General features: G+C 36.1%; 1 protein-coding gene across 4 annotated transcripts in view; it reads right to left on the reverse strand.

Annotated features, from left to right (window-relative positions):
- The window catches only part of Atp13a3 (ATPase 13A3), a 72864-nt gene that overhangs the window by 27268 nt on the left and 22108 nt on the right, over positions 1-23488 (reverse strand). For 3 of the 4 annotated variants that reach the window (XM_034514994.2, XM_034514992.2, XM_034514991.2), the window contains exons 4-24: positions 22502-22675; positions 21724-21894; positions 21332-21402; positions 19497-19577; positions 17384-17453; positions 15763-15897; positions 14403-14475; positions 12354-12485; positions 11183-11362; positions 10914-11071; positions 9838-10026; positions 8267-8328; positions 7808-7958; positions 6928-7044; positions 6149-6166; positions 5904-6057; positions 5691-5811; positions 1995-2119; positions 1094-1269; positions 647-769; positions 475-554 (exon numbers count right to left, since the gene is read on the reverse strand). In XM_034514994.2, the coding sequence (XP_034370885.1) occupies positions 475-554; positions 647-769; positions 1094-1269; positions 1995-2119; positions 5691-5811; positions 5904-6057; positions 6149-6166; positions 6928-7044; positions 7808-7958; positions 8267-8328; positions 9838-10026; positions 10914-11071; positions 11183-11362; positions 12354-12485; positions 14403-14475; positions 15763-15897; positions 17384-17453; positions 19497-19577; positions 21332-21402; positions 21724-21894; positions 22502-22675 (2561 nt within the window). The remainder of the gene's footprint in view (positions 1-474; positions 555-646; positions 770-1093; positions 1270-1994; positions 2120-5690; positions 5812-5903; positions 6058-6148; positions 6167-6927; positions 7045-7807; positions 7959-8266; positions 8329-9837; positions 10027-10913; positions 11072-11182; positions 11363-12353; positions 12486-14402; positions 14476-15762; positions 15898-17383; positions 17454-19496; positions 19578-21331; positions 21403-21723; positions 21895-22501; positions 22676-23488) is intronic. The other variant, XM_076942769.1, reaches the window with a different exon arrangement.

Below are 23488 nucleotides of genomic sequence, written 5' to 3' on the forward strand. Positions count from 1 at the left end.
GAAGAAGAATGAACAAATAAAACTGTGGGGGAGTAGGTTTGTTTGTAACAAAGAACATATATTTACATACATTTCAACTAAAAAGAGCACCAATTAATGAACTCTGTAAGGGTATAACCTTAAGGAAGAATTGTGGATACTTTACTCAGGTAAACATGTAGGTGAACTTATTTTAAAAACATACATAAAGTTCTTACCTACTTGATCGGTAACAATTCTTTACACACAGACATTCAAATGCATGTGCACACACTTTAAATATTTTTCATTTGAAGTGTCAGATTTTTGGAATTTTTCTTATTTTAAAATAGTTGCTTCAAATTATGTGACACTCAAAAGGTTTTTTGAGATTTTAAAGCATTTCATATTTCTGGTGTTTGGATTAAGGATGTTCAACTATTAGTTACTATTCATAATTTGAAAAATAAATTATAATTCATAAGAAAAGAACCATAAAAACCCATCAATACTTACTCTACATTCTGCAGTGCTTCCACCAACTGTGTCTTCTGATCTGGTGCCATTCGAGCAAACACAGTGCCATGCAACATCAACTAGAAAACAAACATTTTTTTAAAGCTGAGCTCCTGAGTTCACTGAGCTCACGAGCACATCCATCAACTCCCTTAGGAACTCCATTACTCACCTTAGGAACGAGATCTTGAAAATGTTCCAGGATCACTGAGAAGGACTTTCCATTCATTGCAAAATGGTAGCGAGTCACCTGAAGATCCTCTAAACTATCATGGGCAAGTTTAATTGGAATAGCCTATACATAAGACATTTGGAACAATATTCAAGCACCCATGACAAGAAAATACAGTTCTATATTCAATATGTTTATGCCAAGATTGATTATTTCACATTATAAATGATATGTCATTAAAAACCTAGCATTTATTCAAAGAAAAGGAAAACCAGTATCAAATTTAAACACCCAGATTCTTATGATAATGGATCAGAATCTCTGGAAAGACAGTCCTGGCTTTTATTATCATTTAGTTTTTGTTAATACTGGGCTTTCATGTGCCATCAGTTTTGTTTTCAAACTAAATTCAAATGAGCAAACTTAAAAAGACAGTATAAACATTACCTCTGAGTCAATGGCTGATGATTCACTGCACTGTGTCAGGGAGTCTGTATAATGCCAATTGATCTTGGCAACTTTCCCATCCTTTGGAGGTAATGCTTCAGCAATAATAACTTTATCCTGAGGTAGAATCATCCCACAGTCTCTGGCCACAGAGACAGCCGTCAACATGTTGTCTCCTAATTTTCCAAAGCATTTTACAAACATTCAGGTTGAAAGGGAAACATAAGCATAAGGAGCAAACACTCGGCTTTATTGTGCGCTACCGTGGGCACAGCAGAGGGAGGGTAAGGAGAGGCCACAACATGGTCAGAGGGAATTGTGAATCTTGGCACTGGAGTGTCACTCCAGGATATTCTCTCTGTCTGTCTGTCTGTCTGTCTGTCTCTCTCTCTCTATCTCACACACACACACACACACACACACACACACACAAACACACACACACAGAGTACAGAAATGAAATGTAATTGAAAATTTTTTCATCTGATTCTAGCAAATACCTGATAACCATTTTCTATATTTACATCAATACTAAAAATTGTAAACAACCCCCAAATGAAAATGGCACACACTCCACACACTGATTCCTCAGGAATCTTATATTACAGTAGAAGAGAATAGATAATTCACATCAGATAAATAATTCACACAAGGCAAGGCACCACACATGGTATAAGAAATACAGCAAAAAGAACATAATTTAAAAGCTTTAGTTTCTTCTTTGCTACTATTTTCCATAACAGATTTTGTTAGAAATCAAAGCTGTAACTATAGCTACCTTATTATCTTGGGAAAATATTAAGAGTTGAAAGAGTACAACACATGGTAGAGTCACTACATCATGTGCTTTTCTAACTGACCATCCCTCAATATCACACTTGAGCTCTACAGTCATGCTCACCTGTGACCATGACAGTTCGAATGTTGGCTTTATGCAAATCTTCAAGTACTGCAGGGGTTTCCTGCTTCAATTTGTTCTGCATTATAATCAATCCCATAAAATCCATATTGTTTTCAATGGCATCTCTGAAGAGTCAAGATAATTGTTTGGTTAAGACAAAAAATTGACAGAGCAATTTAAAAGACCTAAATCTAAAACATCTTTGTTATAGTAAAATGCGCACATACCCAATGAACCGTATGTACACTTACCAGTTAACTATCACCAAAAATTTAAATCTCAAAAAATAATTTCCAAGCAATGTCTTGATACATTGAAATAAAAATTAACCTGACATAAAATGCAAAGATCACCTGGAAATATCTATTTTTTAAAAAAGATTTATTTATTTAATGTTAGTGCTCTGTCTGCCTGTGCACCTGTGTGGCAGAAGAGGACAGCAGCTCCCATTACAGATCATCAGGAGCCACCACGTGGGTGTTGGAGACTGAACTCAGGACCTTTGGAAGAACCGGCAGTGCTCTTAACCACTGAGCCATCTCTCCAGGCCGAAATTGTCTATCTCCATAAACATTAATCAGTTCTGTAACTAAGGCATACTCATATTTTATCCAAAATATAAATAAAAGAACAAATCTGTGTCATGAAATATACCTAATTTATATAATTATTTATATATAACATATAAATATAATTAATATAATACACCCTCATGAAATATACCTAATCTGAATGATTGGGGAGGTGCACACCAGAAGTATATTAGATACACCTATAGTAGATTCACTTTACGTCAATTCCATAAAATACAATTATTTATCTTAGCAATATGGTAAAAATAACTATTAGCAATGAGATCTACTCGATACATAGGTGTATCCTTTAAAGATAATACCAAGAGTTTTCAGAGTATCACTCTTCAATAATTGAGAAACTGCTATGTGCCAGCAATATTCAACTCTCCAGGTCAAACATAAAGACATTTCTGTAATGATAGATCTAATAAACCCATACTTCTTCAGCACTATCATGGTGACAAAGTTGGTTCATTCAATGATGGCCACATTCCTATTAAGTCTCAAACTACCAAAGAAACCCTTTTAAAAAAAGGTAAGAAAGTCAAAGTTACAAACTAAAAATTCAGATGTGAAATCAAGTAATTACTCAGCATCAGGGACAGGGGTAGAACAGCTCAGCCAGGAAAGTGCTTGCCATGGAAGCATGGAGATCTGACGTGGATTCCCAGCACACATGTACAAAGTGAGGCTTGGTAGTACACTCGATGACACTGGTGCCCAGGAAGCGGAGACAGGAAGACCCCTCAAGCTTGCTAGCCAGCTAGCACTGGTAAACTGATGCTTTCCAGGCTCAAAGAAAGTTCACTCAAAAATCACAGACAGTGACAGAGAGATGCCTACCATACACCTCTGACCTACAAACACGGAGAGCCAAGCACACATACAACACAGACAAATTCAACAATAAGCGTGCCTGAGTATTTACTGATGAATCCTAAACATTAAGCTACTTAATTCACAAAAAGTGGTAAAGACATTACAGGAAAAGGAAGGGGAAAGGAAGGTGCTCAGCTGTGACAATGAGGAACTACAGGTCAGCAGCACCCAGCCAGTGGGCCCAGCAGATTTCCTAACTCAGGATCTTACAAATGCTAAACGCCAAATGTCATGGACATCTTGCACTCTAAAGAACTGTACAGCCGGGCGGTGGTGGCACATGCCTTTAATCCCAGCACTTGGGAGGCAGAGGCAGGCGGATTTCTGAGTTCGAGGTCAGCCTGGTCTACAGAGTGAGTTCCAAGACAGCCCAAGCTATACAGAGAAAGAAACCCTGTCTCGAAAAACCAAAAAACAAACAAACAAACAAAAAAACTATACAATTCTAAAATGTAAAGGTTTAAATAAGAGAAATGGTTATAAAAAAAAAAAAAAAAAAAAAAAAAAAAAAAAAAAAAAAAAAAAAAAAAAAAAAACAACAACAATACCCTGCTCCTATTAGGCAAAAACACAAGAGACAGTCTAGGCTGAAGGAAAAGGAAGAAAAGGGAGGGATAGGATGATGTCATCAATAGAGTCTACCCCAGGGCAGGAAGTGCCTTCTGAATATGACAGGCTTAAGAACTCTAGGTAAATGAACAATTACTCTTTAATGGGGGCCAACAACAAGGGTGACATTGTAAAGAGAAGACTAATGTGTCCTTTGTGGGTGAGAATTAGGACATAACTGTGGTTTTCAACCTGATATGTGTATCAATTCACTAGGTTTTGTATGTGTACGTTTTACCTGCATGCATGACTGTGGTGCCCATAGAAGTCAGACAAAGATGTCTCATCACCCAGTACTGAGGTTGTGAGTAGTTATGAACCACCTTACAGGTGCTAGAAACCCAAGTCCCTTGAAAAAGCAGCCAGGGCTCTTAACTTCTGAGACAGGTGACCAGCCCCCTTATTCTAGCTTTTAAGTTTTTGAAAATATATTTATGTTCAGATCACCACTCAACAACAGACAGAAGTATCAGGACAAACAATATTCCTTTCTACGTACAAAATACTAAACACAGCAAGAAATATTAACAAAAGGTTAAGTTCATTATCACTTATAGCAACAGAAATCAGAAGGGTAGGATGGTTGACAGCAACTGTCAACTTGACAAAAATCTAGTATTAACTGGGAGACAGGAGGGTGGCTGTGGGGGATTATCTTGCTGATTATGTTGAGATGGAAAGACCTACCCCTTAAAATGGCACTATTCTCTGGCTGGCATCCTGCACTACAGAAACGTAAAAAGGACAGAAGCACATATCCACTCTTCCGTTCCCCAACTGTAATGGGACTTGATGCTTCAAACTCCTGATGCCGTGACTGGTCCACCATAATGACTGTACTTTGAACTAAGTTAGAAATAACCCCTTTCTTCCTTAAGTTTGTCAGAGGACTTTATCATAGCAAAGAAACGAAGTCAAAAATAAAACTATATTTATATAAGGAAAAGAAAAGATGTCAATAATGTCATTTGACAAGGGGCAGAAAAAAAACCCAGCAGGTATCATGACTCAATATATTCATAAGCCAAATTTGTATCTGGTTCCCACTGGGCAGTGTGGGCTTTTAGAGAAAATAAAATTCTTGCCTATTCCTACAACATGCCTGGCACACTGTAAAAATTTGTTAACAGGCTGAAAGATAGTGAAGTGGTGAAGGGAGTCCCAAATTCAGTTCCCAGCACCTACATCAGGCAGCCACAGACAACTATGACTCTAGTCCAAGGGGATCACTCACTCACTGGTTGCATCCATGGGCACTACTACATCAACATACACAAACCCACACACAGACATACACAGAATTTAAAAATCAAAATAATAGCTATTAAGTACTTCTACACTTCTAAAGAAAATAATTATTTTAGAAAGATAAATACAGGCAACAAATCAATATAGAGTGGGGTGTGGTGGGACATGATTTAATGCCAGCACTGGGAGTTCCAGGCCAGCCTAGTCTACACAGCTACTTCCAAGAAAGCCAGGAATACACAGAGAAACTGGCATGAGACACAACAGGAAGAGCAATACAGAATGAAAGAAAAATCCTACAATGTAGACATTTCACATATTCAACCTTTTGCAGAAATATAAGTAATGTATTACTGAAAACTGCAGGGAAGCCACTCAGCCTTACCTGCTAATATGCTGTACTTTATGCCAGGTCAGCTTTGACTCCAATTTTCTGTGTGCAAGAGCAATGACACGGAAGCCTTGTTTGGTATAATCTTCTAATACTTTCTCAAAATCAACAGGAACTTTTAAAAATAAAAGGAAATTTAAGTTTAGAACTGCTACAGTAAGTTCATGCTGACGTCAGAATTGTATTCAGAGCCTCTGTATTTCTTACCTGTTTCGGGTTTACAGAGACTGGCGATGACCTCGGGGGCCCCCTTCATGTAAGCGTCCATCCTCTTGTCACCTAGTGTCCTTGCAACCACACTCATCCGTTGCAAGGCAGAAGAAAATGGAAACTGGCGAACAATTCCTATCTCATAAATAGCCTATTTAATTTCAAAAATGCATACAAAGACTTATTACTCTTTAGGAATAAAAGCAATGTACTTATCAAAAAAGAAAGCATTCTTCACTTACTGGAAGTTCAAACAGCTCCTAAAGACAAGAAAATAAAGTACAGATTAATATACATCAGCTAGAAAAACTAAAACATCTACAAATTTCACTTAGAAAATAACAAGTGACTTTAAGTATTTAAGTTACTGTAGCACCTCCCACAGAAAAAGGCACAGCCATGGTGTAGAACCATGGGATGACCACCAAGACAGAAAGCAGAAGGCAAAGGGTTCAACGCCTAGTGCAAAGGTGGGAGGAGGTGGGAAATGGTATTCAACATTTCAAACATTCTGGAATCATAAAAATACTGGCACATTAAATGCTAAAATAAATGAGGGGAACACTAAATTTTATTTAAAAATAAAGCTAGTAAGAGTGCCTTTTTATGCCAGGCAGTGGTGGTGCACGCCTTTAGCCTCAGCACTTGGGAGGCAGAAGCAGGTGGATTTCTGAGTTCGAGGCCAGCCTGGTCTACAGAGTGAGTTCCAGGACAGCCAGGGCTACACAGAGAAACCCTGCCTTTTTATAAACTCATAGCAACTCTAGGAACAGAACGTATACTAGAAAGATTAACCATTACATGTGTACATAGGAAATAAACACAATGGCAGAATTAAATCTCAACAGTTTACAGAGAATGCCTTAGCACATCAGGAGTAACCTCCCTGACAAACTCAGTAAAATACCTGTATCCACATGAAAGTAAAATAAAGCACCTAACTTCTTCTTCTAGAGATATTTCTAAACTAGAATTAAAGGCAAGCAGCCACTATGTTATCCAGGATTGGGTGACACTGTACCATTTCTTGGTTTCCTGCAGTTGTAGACTCGGGAAGCAGTTGTTTGGAAGGACGAACCACAGTAGGCATGATACGGTTATGAAGTGCTGTTTCTTCTTCAGTTGCTTCTTCCAGAATCTAAAAAGAAAACACTCAACACATCACAAAACTCCAGACGTTTCATTTTTAAGTGAACTATTAAAAAAATGCTATCAAAATTCATGTCATTGCTAAATTATTAACATAAATATATTTTTAACATAAAACATAGAAATTGCTACTAAAATACCTGGCAACCTTTGGGTGAGGAGAGACGGAACTTAGGAGAATAAAGAGCACATATGCATGGCAACACACATGGCTGTTACTTGTAAGTACTTTTAGCCTATAATACAGTGATTTCTTTTCTGCCAATGAATGATACAGGTGTGTGTGTGTGCATGCAAGTGTACTCAGAAGACACGGAAGCAAAAGAATCAGGAGTTTAATGACAGCCTATTTATATAGTGAGCTTGAGGTCAATCTGGACTTCATGAAAGCTTTTCTCAAGCCATAAATTGAATCCAGATATGCTTAATAGAACCACTAAGTAGAGAATAAGCTGTTTCAGTATGTGATTTTAGAGATATACCATGCAATCATATTTTAGCTAAGCTACTATAGTCAGAAACTCTTGATGTTCACTTTTTAAAGTTGACTGTGGGGCTGAAGAGATGGCTCAGCAGACTTGCTCTTCCAAAGGACAGGGGCTCAATTCCCAAGTACCCACCCGGCAGTTCACAACTGTCTGTAATTCCAGTTCCAGAGGATCAGATACCCTCACATATATACATGCAGGCAAAACACCAATGCACATAAAAATTTTTTTAAAAAATGTTTTTTAAAAAAAGGTTAAACTTACCCATCCAATGGCTTCAAACATTTTCAAATCAAGTGGGTCACCAGAAAGAACTCCTTCGATTTTTGTAAGTGAATGACATGTAGCCATACAAGCAACAAATTGAGATTTTACCAACATCTCACTGCAAACGTTGTCTTCTGGTAAAAGGAATCTAAACAGAGAATACACATTGAATTAGGATCACAATCTCTAGATTCAAGCCAACAGCCTAACACACCCTACAAGTTGTGCTCTGAATAAAAGCGTGTTAATGCACAGATACATACACACATACATACAAACATGCGCGCGCACACACACACAATTTTAAAAATAGACATCTGAAATATACAAAGAAAAATATCCATTGTTTACTCTTAATGGTAGGTACATAGTTGTCTATTATGTTTAAATGTTGAATATGGTAAAATGTTAAAAATGAGCTAAAGTAATCATCTATAAAATCTAGCTGGTATTTACCGTGTATTTTCCACTCGCTGAATTCCCCACAGATCTAAACCATCTTCAGTAAGAGTTCCAGTCTAAAAAAAAAGTACACATGCACAAAGTAAGGACAATACCTCACAAAAATAAAATGCCAAGACCCAAATCAGTAACAGCTACACATACACTGCTAGAGAATGACCTTCAGGACATGACTACAATGAGACAACAGTACTTGCGCTAGGACTCCTTCAAGTACAAGAAGGCACCTACCTATATTGACTATATTCATGCACAGACACAAAATGCACTAGTCAATCTACCAACCAATAGGAAGTCTGTCTCTATATACTGGTAGGAGGAATAATGGCAGAACAGACTAGGGGACAAGGAGGCAAGAAAAAATTTAAGTACCAAAAGAGAGCTACTAGTCAAACCCACCTTTAAAAATAAGACTGATTTTCTTCAACAAATTGTGAAGATTCAATAAAATCACATAATATTAAATATATATGTGAACAATAAAAAAATCATAGGAAATACATATCCATTAAGTAATCTATTAAATCAGAATCACCTAAAAACACCAAAGACCATACAATTTTTAGTTATTGCCACTATATCTTCATTAAAATTTTTTGAAACTTTTATGTGTATGGGTGTTTTGATTTCATCTGTATCTGTTCATCCTGTGCATGCCTGGTGCCCATGGAGACCCTAAGAGGGCACCAGATCCCCTCGAACTGTAGTTATAGAAGGTTGTGAGGTGCTATATGGATGGTATAAATCAAACTCAGCTCCTCTGCAAGAGCAGTCAATGCTCTTAACAACTGAGTTGCCTTCAGGCACCCATGTATCTTAAATTTTATTCCTTTGAGGTAGAGACTATATTGCCCAGAGGGCTTAAGACTTGCAAGCTCAAGCTATCATTCTGTCTCACTTTCCCATATGCTAAAAACTACAGCCATATTTCCATGACTTGCTGTTAAGACTGAACACAAACACAAATTTGCAGACCTAGACAAATAAGCAGTAAGTTAACACTCAAGTGATTGACTGATCACTAAAAGGTTGAAGGAAGGAAGCTGGAGAGATGGGTAAGAACAAAAGGTGACTCTTCCTTCCACAAGACCTGGTATCAACTCCCAGCACCTATGTTATGGCTCACAATCCTCTGCAAACTCCAGTTTCAAGGATCTGATACCCTCTTTTAGCCTATGGGAACTGTACACACATATTGTACAGATCAAGATGTATGCAAAACACTTGAGAGATTAACAAATAAATAAATAAAGCTAAGAAGGGGGCCAGACATGGTGGTACAACATGCCTTTAATCCCAGCACTCTGGATAGCAGAGGAAGGCAGATTTCTGTCAGTTTGAGGCTAGCCTAGTCTATACAAATGAATTCTAACCCAGTCAATGCTATATAATGAAAACCTCTTTTAAGTGGGAGGAAAGTGAGACGGAAGAGAAAAATATTTCAAAATCTGAATATGTAACTAAGTGAGAAATAGGAAAACTACAGAAATATTAAAAGGGCAAATTAATTCATTTAAAAAACCCACAAACTAAGTACTGCTGTAACAATTATGAAAAAAACCAACCTTGTCAAAGCAAACAAGATTCAGCTGTCCACAAATGTTTATCCTCTGGGGACTAATACAGAAAATCCCAACTTTTTTCAGTCTTCTCTGAGCATACACAATCCCAGCAGTCATTGCAGCAGGAAGAGCAGGTGGCACAGTAATTGTAATAATATCAAGAGACTTAATAATTATTTCCTTAACTTCTTTCTGCAATCAACATAAAAATAAACATCAAATTCACAATATTCAATTTATTGACTTAATTAAAACGATTTGTTTAAGTATATACACTCATCTATTATTGATATAGCGTTTTTTCATTCAACGATTATATAAAAGACATACAAATGCTTGCCTAGAACGTTTGAGGCCCTTGGTTCAAACCCCAGTGTTGGAGGGGAGTGGAAACTCTTAACAAAGAGATGTTTCAATGAGCTATCCAATGGACGGAGACACTAGCAACTAAAGGAGAGCTAAGAGCTAAAGTACTTGTCTCATTTAACAGTTTGCATTTTTTACATCATGCTACCTTCAAATCAAGGTACTGATTTGATACTGTCTCATCCTACAAGCACCAGGGCAAGTGTCCACAGAAGCAAAATAATAATAATAATAATAATAATTAGACATGTTCTTTTACAAGTGCCTTCAATTAAGAGTTTAAAAATAATTTTAGTAATTCCAGCACCCCAGAGGTAGAGTTGGGAACAGGACAACATAGCTTAAATAAACAAAACAAGTTATTATTGTATATATTATTTTACTTTATGCCACAAATAAGAAAGGTTTTTGGTGCATGTTTCACACCACAAAAAGGAAAGCAGCAAACACTATGAAAAATTATATGCTATGCTGGAAATGTTTTATTCTTGCAGGGTTTTGTTGTTGAAGCAGGGTCTTGAAAAAGAAATTTTATACACGCACACAAATATATATATCTCCCAGGCTGGCCTAGAACTTCCAATTTTCCAACCTATGCCACCCAATATAGTTTGCTTTCTAATAGATAATAGTGTCACGTTTTCTTCAGAATTAATATTAACTTCAGGCACATGAGAAATAATTAAGGACCAAACCTACCAAAAGTTACATACCTCATTTAGAATGCTATTGATGATTGTGTAGATAAACCCAATTCCGGCCACCACCACAAGACACAGCAGAAACAAATAGGCATCTCTATAGAGTTTAAAATCAGTTGGCTTGGGATACAGTATAGAACGGACAAGCTGTCCTTTGGAAGTACTAAATCCTTTCAAAAAATTAAAGACAATTATTTATCTTTTTATCAGAATTTACCTCACTAACCAAAATGCCTTTATAAACATCTAAGGTTTCAAACTCAAAGGAGACTTTTATCTACCTGTTCTAACTACTATGGCTTTCACAAGTTCTCCAGTGTAGAAACGGGTCTGAATAACAGTCGTCCCACAGAACAAAGTGTGCCGCTTGTGTGTCTCTGGACTGTACTGCTCCTCCCCTACTCCTTTCACATCCACTGAAGGATTTGGCAAATTAGTCTTTGTCACTGGAACACTTTCTCCTAGTATGAAAAGTCAAGTTTTAAAAGTTACCTTAGAAATCAATGTCAAATACATACTGAAAAAATGGTGAAATTTAATTATTAACAGTATTGCATATAATAACTGCTCTATATATGGATAATATAGTGAATAAATCAGCTTTTTGTCCATCAGTTGGTTCACTGAGAAATAAGGCTGTTTCCCACAGTAATTCCAGAGAGTGATTCATAATTTTAAAATGCCTGCCATTATTTGAAAATTGTTTTTATTGACCCTCAAATAATTCCAAAGACTAAAGAATATACCCTTTAAGAACAGAATTTAAAAGTACTGTTACTTTCAGTATCTGGTGATGTCATGTTATCTTTAACTACCACTAGACAGAAAAAACACAATATAGACACATACCACAGAAACAGAAAATTTGAGCAAAAAAAAAAAAAAAATGAGTATGAGGTTAATTCTCTGTAGCATTCACTCTTCTTCAGACAAGAGTGTAGAAAATGCATGTGTGACATTGTGTGCTTTAAGCCTCAAAATATACCATGCAGGAAATAATTTCTAGTCAGATTATGATAATGAAAAAGAGATCACAATTTAAAAGTCAGAAAGATCCACTTCTAGATTATGAATTTCCAGCTGAGTTAAAGTCTACTTCTTTTTTAATATTAAAAGAATATTTTTAAAAAAATCTTGATTTATTCCCATTTTCACATAATTTATACAAAAGCAAATGCATTATAATCTCTGTAGACAAAGGCCTTCTTTCCTCTTCTCTTACTATAAACCATTTCCCCATGTCCAAGGAGTGACAAGAAGCAGGTCTAGGAATATGGTCAATACCAGAAGTGATTTAGTATTATAGTTTTCAGACTAGAATGTAGTCTACTCACATAAACAAAAATCACTACCCATCACATTTATGAGTAAATGGCTATGATTTTGAAAAAGTTTGAAGTACTTAATTTTAATACCACCATAAACAATGAGCATGATATTGCTGATTTTTACCTGTTAACATGCTTTCATTTACAATGCAAGTACCATTAATAAGTACTGCATCACAAGGCATGACTGTCCCATTTAATGGAATGATCATGACATCTCCCGGCACAAGGTCTGTAGAAAAGATTTCTTCTATTTCTGAATTTGAAAAAAAGTTAGAAATTATCTTTATTTTGTAATAAAAGTACAGCAAATAAACAAATGACCTATTCAAGTATCTTGCTCTCAGTAAGATACTGCTACAGTAGAGTACCAAAATTGCATCACATGGAGTGTCTCAACAAATAGGATTATACATTAACAAAGCATCAAGGTTAAAGAGATGGCTCAGCAGTTAAGAGCACCAGCTGTATTCCTAGAAGACCTGGGTTCACAATTATCTGTAACTCTAGTTCCAAGAGATCTGACACCCTCTTCTGGCCTCCATAGGCACCAAGCATTGAGATATGTCAGCTAGCTTGTCTTCTGACACTATGCTGACTAAGCACAGGTAATAAATTTTTCATCACAAGCCCATGCTCCTGTCAATCATCAATTTTGACTGTCAGCCACCTTAAAATAGGAGCATAAGTTCACAGAGGAAATTCTGATGAATAAGCAAAATGAATTCAGATTTCTCCAATTCCACAAAAACTAAAGAAAACATATAAAATGTACCATATTTTCTTTCCAAAGGTATTCTTTCTCCATTGCAATTACCTCTCATCCCTTCTCACTACATTTTAGTCTTTGAAAGTAAAATACAGCAAACTGAATTTGTTAAGTACATAATATTACTTAATTGTCTTCTTGAAAATTTAAAACAGGCATTGAAATCCCAGCATTTAGAAGGCTAAAAAAGCAAAATCGTGGGACTGGAGAGATGGTTAGGACCAGTGGCTTCTCTTCCAGAAGTCCTGAGTTCAATTCCCAGCACCCACATGGTGGCTCACAGCCATTATAACTGTGGTCCCATGGGATCCAGTGCCCTCTTCTGGTGTGCAAATGTACATGCAGGCCTATCTATCTATCTATAAAAGAAAAAAGAAGAGGAAAGAAAAGAAAGCAAAATTGGAGGCCAGTCTAGTAAGACCCTTATCAGGTCTTGGTGCATGAAGGTGCCTCTTGCTTGGGGGGGGGGGGGGAAACACCAAAAACTATTGGGCTCCAGTAATCCCAGAGTTTATACAACAGGATCAGAGGTTCAAGATCATCCTTAGCTATATAATAAGGACTAAATAACAAGATCTAGGCCAGCCTGTGCTGCTAGAATACAGAACACGAACGAACGAACACACACACACACACACACACACACACACACACACACACACACACACTCCAAAACAGTCAAATAATCTTACCAAAATATTAAGATGGCAACAAGTGTGGGAGATTCTATCAAGAGAAGGAAGCCACTGGGAAGGAAGTAATCACTTGGATACAGTCAACAAAATAGAGCCTGAGGGCATGCATGGTCCATACCTAGAATTCCAGCTCTTAGGAAGCCAGAGTTGCTAAATTTAGCAATTTACTCCAGGGAGGCAGGAAGGGGCAATCAGGGGTAGGGGAGAAGAGCACTGAGAATATATGAAAATGGGGAAATGGAAGTAGCCTGCCTCCAGAGAGTATGCTAGAATACTGTCAGTCCTTTTCGGTCTATATGCTCTAAGCACTCTCCTCCTACAGTGCCAGCTTCCCTGTTACCATGCCCCATCTGAACACCACCAACACCCATCTATCCAGGTGTGGAGATCTCCTGAGACTCCTCTTTTTGCACTTCCACACTTTACTGGTTCTACAACCCTGTTCTTGATCCAGGTCTTCCTTTCAGTATTACTCCCTGATAAACCAGGACCCATATGGTAGAAAGGTAAGTGATTCCCATGCGTGGTCCTCTGACCACCATTGACCATGGGTGGTCAATACATATGCTTTCAGCATGCATACAATGAAATGAATAAATGCAATTTAAAAATAAGATGCATATGCACACACGCTCTTGCTTTACATGTGAACATTTCATGGGATGTTTTGTGTTCATTTAGTCTTTCAGCCCTCACCAGAAGTACTTACCTTCATTTACTCTACAGACTGAAACTCTCACAGTACTGTGAGTTGCCACCATGTCATGTAACATAACATATTGCTGAAAGAAAAATAAAAAACTAATAAATACAAGCCTACTCTTCAAAAAGAAAAAGAAAAAAAAAAAGAAAAGCTTAATTACTGTGATCATGTTTTATTGTTCTGCCTATATAAAAGGTGAAAAGTCATAGGATGGGGGAATGACTCAGTGGTTGAGACACTACTACTTGTGGTTTGAACGAAAATGGCCCCATAGGCCAATAGGGAGTGGCACTATTAAGAGTTGTGGCCTGGTTGAAGTGTGTCACTGGGGGTGGGGTATGAAGTTTTAAGACTTCCACGCCAGGCAGATCCAGACATAGAGCTCTCCTGTGTCTGCCTGCAGGCCAAGCTTCCAGCCTTGACAATGGACTAAACTTCTGAACTGTAAGCCGGCCTAATTAAATGTTTTCCTTTTTAAGTGTTGCTGTGTTCATGGTGTCTCTTCACAGTAATAGAAACCCTGAGATACTACTCTAAGTTCAGATCTGAGCACTCATGTGAACACCAAACAGATGTTGCAACGTGCCTGTAATTCCAGTACAAGAAATAAAAGCGTGAGATTCCTAGACCAAGCCAGCTACAGCTGAATTAGTTCAGTGTGTGAGAGCACTGAGTTCAACTGAGACCCTGCCTCAATAAATAAGGTAGAGAACAATCCAAGAACAACTCAGTATCAAACTGGGGCCTATGGGCACAACTGGACTCTTACATGTGAACACATCCATCCTCATTCCCAAAACAAAAAAAGCACTTTAAATGAGGCAGCCTTGAGAGCACTGGACCCGCCCTTTCAACACTACAGTCTTTAGTAGGCAAATACAGATGCCTATAGTTTCTGAATAATCATGTGGTGATTTTCCTCTAAAGACATGTCTCAGAGTACAGCTTAGTGAGCATATGTAAAGCCTAAGGTTCAAATTCAGCACCACAAAAAATAAAAGACATTTGATTCCCTTTTTTTAAAAAAAAGAAAAAAAAAAAAAAAAAGCCAAGGCTAAAGACATAACTCAACAGTTACAAACACTGCCTTGACTTCGGGCACTCATGTGGTGTACTGATGGAAATGCAGGCAAAACACTAGTACATATATTTTTTTAAATGTCAAAAGGTCAAGCAGGAGGATTAGTTAAAAGCCACTCTTAGCTACCTTGCTTCAACAAACAAAAGGGACAAGGTGTGTATATGTACTTAGGCAAATATAACAATAAGTGTACTTTATACTGAGTACTATTCACTCTATAAACCTTGGAAGTTATAAAAATGCAAATAAATATATTTCTGCAATATGTAGTAAACTTTGACTTACCTTTCTAATGGAGTATAGTGAACTTATAATGGATACTATGGACATAATCACAATGGCTAGAGCATAGTAATAGTATTCATCAATGCTCCACAGGATAACACTGAACAGTTGGAAAATGTAAAATGGGTTGAGAACCTAATAAGAAAAAAGAAAAAAAGGAAAGTTCCATCAACAATGGGAAAGGATGTGTAAACATATGGATTCCCCCATATACTGGAGAAGTCAACAACCAGGTCCTTAAAGGATGCGCTCTGTACTCTTTTTTCCCACTGAACACTAAAACTTAATCCAATAAGCTTAAATTATTTATATTAATTTAAAGTCATACCAAACCCCAAAACAGGTTCAACTAAAAAAAGCTAATATGTATGAATTTCAGTGTTATGCATCATATTTTGTTAAAGTAAATTTATTTGTAACAAATTCTATGCTCTGGGCTAAAACAAAACTTTTAATCAAACAACAAATATTTGTTTTAAAGAACACCCAAAAAAACTTCACTTATGTTTTAAAAGTTCATTGGCATACAAAGAAAAAATAAATATGTGATAATGGGCAAACTGCTTTGCTCTCTCAGAGGGAACTTCTCAGGATTTAATATTGAATAAAAGTAAGATTAGAAAGCCCTGGTAATGAGGTTTATAAAATGGTATTTTCATCTTTCTTAATTACTTCCCAATGTCTTTCAACTGTTGATTTTGTGCTTTTCAAAGCATTTTCTTTTTTCTTTTTTTTTTTGGTTTTTTGAGACAGGGTTTCTCTGTATAGCCCTGGTTGTCCTGGAACTCACTCTGTAGACCAGGCTGGCCTCAAACTCAGAAATCCGCCTGCCTCTGCCTCCCAAGTACTGGGATTAAAGGCGTGCACCACCATCAACCCAGCTTTTCAAAGCATTTTCATGTTTAAAGAACCATTTTACTTCAAACCCAAATGAAATATTAAGAAATGATTCCAACTTTATCCATATAAAAAGTAGAAGGTAGAAGTGTTTTCTTTAAAAAAAAAAAATCAAAGACGGCTGCTTAATAAGATCCTCTCAAACCATGAGGCTTCCTAAGTATCTTAATCCTACATGAAACTATGCTTACAGGCAGCATCAAATGGCTGCTCTAAGAAAGTGGTGGAAAACAATCATTATTTCTAGTAAAGTATCTACCCAGTACTACTTTTTATCTATAGCCAAAACCTGAACAAAGATAGGCAAGTCTTTCTGCCAGGCAGTTAGTTACTCACCAACTTCCCATACATATTTCTAATCTATATTCACACAGCCTAGGCAGTTATAAATGAATCCTCATTGCTGGAGCTAACATGCTTCCTCTCAGACCACATACAAATGCCTCGTCAGTTCCCAGTACTATGCTATGTAAATGAAAGGAGTAAGGGAGCACGAAGTCACACACACTTTGACAGGACACAATGTTGATGAGACACAAAAAAGAAATCTTTATGATAAAAAATGTATAATCATACCTTTTCTACCAGACAACAATTTTTTTCAATTTTTACTTTCCAAGTAAAATATGAAGCAAAGAAGCAGAAAACTGAGAACAGCTTCTTAAACATGACTCTTTCCAAATTGATGGATCTACTGTCTGCTGAGTTATATACAAAGTCTTACCTCTTTAATTAGAAGTTTAAAAACAGAAGGCACTTTCACAGCAATTTCATTTACTCCATAGAGCAACTTTCTATGACAGAAAAATGCAGTAGTTGTATTAATAATTTAGGAAAAGAATTATGTTAGATATGGTTAAAGCCAATCATTCTTAGATTCATGTTTTCAAAATCTCATAATCTTTTAAAATTCTTTAAAGAATAAAAAAGCTGTTGTGTCATGGTGGCTCACACATTTAATCTCAGCACTTGTGAGGGAGAGGCAGCTGGATCTAAGTTCGAGGCCAGCGATGTCTACAGACTGAGTTCCAGGATAGCCAGGGATACAGAAATATCCAATCTCAAAAACCAAAATAAGTAAAATAAAATAGCTAGCTACGCTATTTAAATCAAAGAAGTCAATAGTAGTAACCAGACTTTTATCGGCTTACTTCCTTTAGACTTCTATTTCATATGTGACAACTATCTTACTAATCAATAATAAAAAATGTAAGCAAAAGGCTTACATTTGTTTATTATATGTAGGCTATCCTGAAACTTACATATTGCTCAGGCTACCTTCAAACTCATGGGAATCCTCCTGTTTCAATTTTCTAAGTGCTGAGACTATAGGTGTATGTAAGCCATCACAACTCAGGTTCTCCTTTTGAACTGAGGGAAATGTTTTTGAGATTTCATTTTATTTCCTGTGCATGGGTGCTTTGCCTAAGTATGTCTGTGCATCACACGCATGCAATACCCAATGAAGCCATGGGAAAGCACTGGATCCTCTGGAACTAGATTTACAGGCAGTTGTGAGCTGCCACGTGGGTGTTGAGAACCAAATCCAGGTCTTCTGGAAGAGCAGTCAGTGCTCTTAACCAGTAAGACGACATCTACAGGCCCAAAGAGAGCAAATTTTATTAAGATTTCACTAACTTTGGTAAAAACAAACAGTAAATATATTTGAAGAATCTTACTCTACTTTCTAGAAAGAATATTATACTAAGGAAGTTCATTTCAAAAATATTGCACATTTTATATCTTTTAGAAAACACTTTCTTAAAGTTGCTTAGAGGCTGGGAGTGCTGCTCCACTGTCAGAGTGGCTGTCAACCACACATAACACCCTGGATTCAATTCCAAACAACTTTATAAACCAAGCATGATGTGGTGCTTTCCTGCAAGCCCAGCACTTGGGAAGCAAATTTAAGATCAAAAGTTGAAAGACATCCACCCTTCGTTACACAGTGAGTATGGTCATGTCTGGGTACCTGAGGCCTCATTTTTAAAAAAGGAGGGGAGGGGGGAGGAGGGGGATGAGCATAAGTCAGTGTAAAGTATTTGCCTAGTCCAAGAAAGGCCCTGAATACTAGTTCTGCTTCCTCTGAAACCCATACCTTCTTCATTTTAATTTCATGTAATAGTACACTTTGCATACTACTATAATTGTAACCTTTTATAAGATGCTGAGACTGAATAAAAATTTTTGTTTAAACATTGAAAAAGATGTTACAACAGTTAAAAAAAACTTCTAATTCAATAAAAACACAATGTTTATCTTTAAAATGTGTAATAGACTGGCAATATGTTTGTTTGGTTTTCGAAACTGGGTTTCTCTGCATAGCCCTTGCTGTTCTGTAACTCACTTTGTAGACCAGGCTGGCTTCAAACTCTCAGAGAGCCACCTGCCTGTGACTCCTGAGTGCTGGGACACTGGCATATTTTTATACTTTAAAAAAAAAAAGCATGGCTCCCAGTTTACAGTTTCCTGGGGGAAATAACAGCACATGCTTACAATTCCCATATCAGAAAATCTAAGGTGTTACTAATTTACAGAGCACACCACTATGTGTGATTGAGAAGGACACTCTACCCAATACACAACACATCCCAATTTCAGAAATAGGAAAAGGTAGGGAAATCTTAGAACTGATTAAATAGTATAATTTAACAGATTATTAGCTTTAACATTTTTTATAGTTCTTAAACTAAGGGAGTATTACTCAAAATACCAGTAAGGCGTAACTAACAGACTGTAGTATTTAAGTACCTACATTATGTGGTAGAGAACTGTCTGTATGCACTTCTGGATTTAGGAATGTTGAGAACAGACCTACTTCAGTTGGATAAAGTTACCTGTAGGCATGCATCCCCTTTGTCAGTCCTGCACTATGCTTTTCATAAATTGATGCACAAGATACACCTTCATCCAGTCCCCTAAATAAATCCAAAGTTTTTACTTTAAACAAAGTTTAAAATATCCAAATTTATTAATGCCTCATTTTGCTATATGCTTGATTTTAAAATTGTAACTTCCTTAAAAACTTCTTAGAAATTCTTAACAACAAAAAATAGAAGTCCTGAGAATTTTAAAATCTCAAATTCTTAATACAAAACAATCAATAGTTTAAATCTCAAACACAACTAAATTATTCACTACATCTGTCATGGCTCTAAATACTACTATATACATAAACATACATAGCAGATTATCCTTTAGCAGTGTCCAAAGCTTATGAGTCAATAGTCAAACTAATAAAACTTAAAAGTGTGACTAATGAGATTTCCAAACTAAAAATTTACTATTTGTTATTCATTTTCTTCCATAATGTACCAGTAAGTCCTTTTGTGACTACTACATTCAAAGTACAGAATTTACAATCATAGATGTCTAAGACTTAGAACAATTCTAACTAGGATCCAACTAACATACCTGCTTTCCCCCCAAAATGTCATAATTATGCTTATTTTAATAGATACCTGCCAAACAACTGTAAAGCAAAGAGAATTAAACCATTAATTCTACTTATTCTCTACATTTTACATATAGGAAAAAAGCTAAGTTCTACAATGTGTTGATACTATTATGGTAGGTTTAAATTTTACAAGTTTCAGTGGCTAACAGAGACAACACAACAATAATGTTAGACATTCTTTCCACCAGAGCTGATGACTTCTCCAGAATGCAGTACAAAGAGGGACTACCAACAAAGTGTTTAACAAGCCTGCAGGACACTGGAATTTTTTCCTAAAACAATGGCACTTCAACTTCAGAAACAGAAATGAGAAAAATCATTGGCCAAATTCCAGAACATTCTTTAGTATTCTAGGTAAGCATTCCAGGTATTAAATGTTCTTGATTCTTGTTTTTTTACTGTTAAGAGTTACAAACTTCTCTGGCATTCTAGATCAAAGATATTTAGTGTGTATTTCAAATAGTGAATAGCAAAACAGAATCCTCAGGAGGCTAAGATGGGAAATTGGATACAAACTGAGCAAAATAGCAAGACCCCATCTTTTAAATAAAGTCTAAACCATAGTAAGTTTTTATTTAACTTTGATCTCTACTCACAAAAATGAAACGAATAAGGGATTAATCCAATTTGTCCTATCCAAAGATAACATTTGCCAGTGTCATTTCTCATCAAGATAGTAAAATTTTTTAGGTACTTGTTACATGATTCTTTGAGTACAATTGGATAGGACTATCAACGTAGGAAATAATTCAGATACTCTAGAGAAAAGCATAGGGGTTAGGGAGTGGGGATCACTGACAGAGTCACCACTTATTAGCATGTGTGAGTCCCAGATGTTCAGCCAACTGCATACCAAAACCAGAGTAAAACTAAACAACAACAACAACACAAAAAAAAAAAAAAAAAAAAAAAAAAAGACTTGAAAACCTAGTTTAAAGGTATACTCAAATTCTGCATGCACCTCACCCTCTGATTGCTGGGATCACAGGCATGCACCACTGTATGTGGTTTTCTTTTAAATTTTATGTAAAATTCTCCAAGGTACAAGTTGCAGGTGAAATTTACTTTAAAATGGTTAATGAAACTTCAAACACTAGAGTTGTTAATAAGTGAATAAAGTAATGAAGTAAAAGCCTCCTTGATTTTTGTGTTAATATTAGTATACAGACACTTTTAAACATTAAAAAATATAATAGTCCAAACAAAGATACTTACTTTAAGAAATCAAAATTGTGAATGGCATCATTCCAGAAATATCTTATGCTATGGTGGGTAAAATAACGCATCTGTAGAACACACATAATATTACATCAAAAGGCTTATATAGAATAAAACAAACTTTCTGTTAAACCTAAAGTTTTTGGAGAAGGGACTGGGAGAAGAGGGAGGGGAAACTGCAGTTGGAATGCAATATATGAGAGAAAAGAAAAAAACAAAAAATAAAATACAAAAAACAAAAACCCTAAAGTTTTATCTAGTGACGGGTATTTTACAAAGCATGCAATTTTATTTCAAGCAGTAACTGCAAATGTAAAATTATAATGTATCTTTGATATTGTAGAATGCAAATTATGGTTTTTCACAGCTTTGAAATTCCATCACAGTACCTGTTGTGACGGACTCTGTGAGTATTTATTCATCTCGCATCTATTTTCTTCAGTCAGACGAACAGCATGGCCATTAGGAACCTTATTAACTAAAGATTTTGCATTCAAATTTGGTTGATTATCCAGAGGAAGAAAGTGAATTTTTGCACAAAACCATATTTTAAATTCATCCTTTGAAGAAAGAAAGGTCAGTTATTATGCATATAAATAACTGCCTATAATTATATGTAAATTCTATTATTTACAAATTTAGTTAACTCTTGCTGATAAAGTATTATTTCATACTCATCTAGCATGAAAAATTTCTCATCAACTTTGATACACTTTACCAATACAAACTATCAATAGCTTCTATAAAAGTTCACAAATCCTTAGTCACATATATACTGAACATTAAATATTATAGCCTCTTTAAAAAAAATGCTTCCAATTAAGGTTCTAAACAAATTGCTTAAGATGTATCATACTCAATTGCAGGCCAAGTCAATGAGGTATATGGGCTATATAATACTAAAGGGCCAGGACCTTAAAAGACAATTAAGTATCTAATACTGTGTCATGAAGAGCTATAAGAGGACAGCCTCATCAGCTTAAAAGACTCCTTTTAGCCTAGTCACTGGAACAGAACTCATATCAAAGCCATACTTAAAAATATTAAACATTCCTTATCATTTCCTGGCAATAAAGTCCCAGTTACTTATTCTAAACAGTTTATACAAAGTCACTATTGAATCATCCTTGTATAATTAGCTACTAGTAAATACACGCATAGACTCACAGTCGTCCTGAGAAGCACCACTTCACAGTCTTTAACTGCAGCTCTAACACATGTGGTTTTCACTCGCCACTCAGGCATCCAGTAGAGGAGGAGGAGGAGAAAACCACCGGTACAAATCACCCCTACAAAAACCATGGCAAGCTTCCAGCGACATAAGTTATAGCCATGTATCTCCTGCACAGAAATGGTAATCACATGAGAAAATAATAAGGCAGATAAACTAAAATTTGCTCTCAGATACAAACTATTTTCTTTGCATATAAACTGTATTTTCTCAACTGCTAATTTACCTATGTTATTTTCAGTAAGTTCATTATACAAATTCTAGGCTTAACAGTAATATTTATTGATCATGTTTTGTATTTATGTCTAATAAATTCTTTGCTACTAACACAGCATATATATATGATGAGCAAATAAATACATATATGTGTATGGGTATTTTGCCTACTGTCTATACACCATATGTGCACAATGTCTCTGAGATATGTTGCTGGTTCCCCAAGTAAAGGTTTCATTTGTGGTTTATAAAGTTCAATTAAAACAAAAACTCAGGTTTTTGTTAGGTGAAATAGATGCCTTTAAACTAATCAAAGAATAAAGTTCTCTCCTTGCTATATAGTTTAGGCTGGCATCAAACTCACATTTCCTCTCCTGTCTTCATAATGCCCTATCTGGGCTTTAGTTTCCTTTTTTTTTTTTTTTTTTAAACTTTTATTTATTCTTTTTGTCCTGCAGGTTTTGCATATATATTACAGCTTCTAGTTCTGTGTTTCTATGGGATTCCTGGATGTGCGAACACGTGTGTCTGTGTGTCTATGGCTGCCTCTTGCGCCTTCCCTTGGGGTTCTTTTCCTTCTGCTTGTTTTGTCCTATTCTCATTTGTTGTTTGTTTGTTTTTTTATTTATTGTATACTATTTTATTATTATCCCTTAGATGCCTTTTCATTTTCTAGTGAGACAAAAATGGGGTAGATCCAAATGGGA

Source organism: Arvicanthis niloticus, chromosome 12, assembly GCF_011762505.2.
Source record: "Arvicanthis niloticus isolate mArvNil1 chromosome 12, mArvNil1.pat.X, whole genome shotgun sequence".
NCBI lineage: Eukaryota > Metazoa > Chordata > Mammalia > Rodentia > Muridae > Arvicanthis > Arvicanthis niloticus.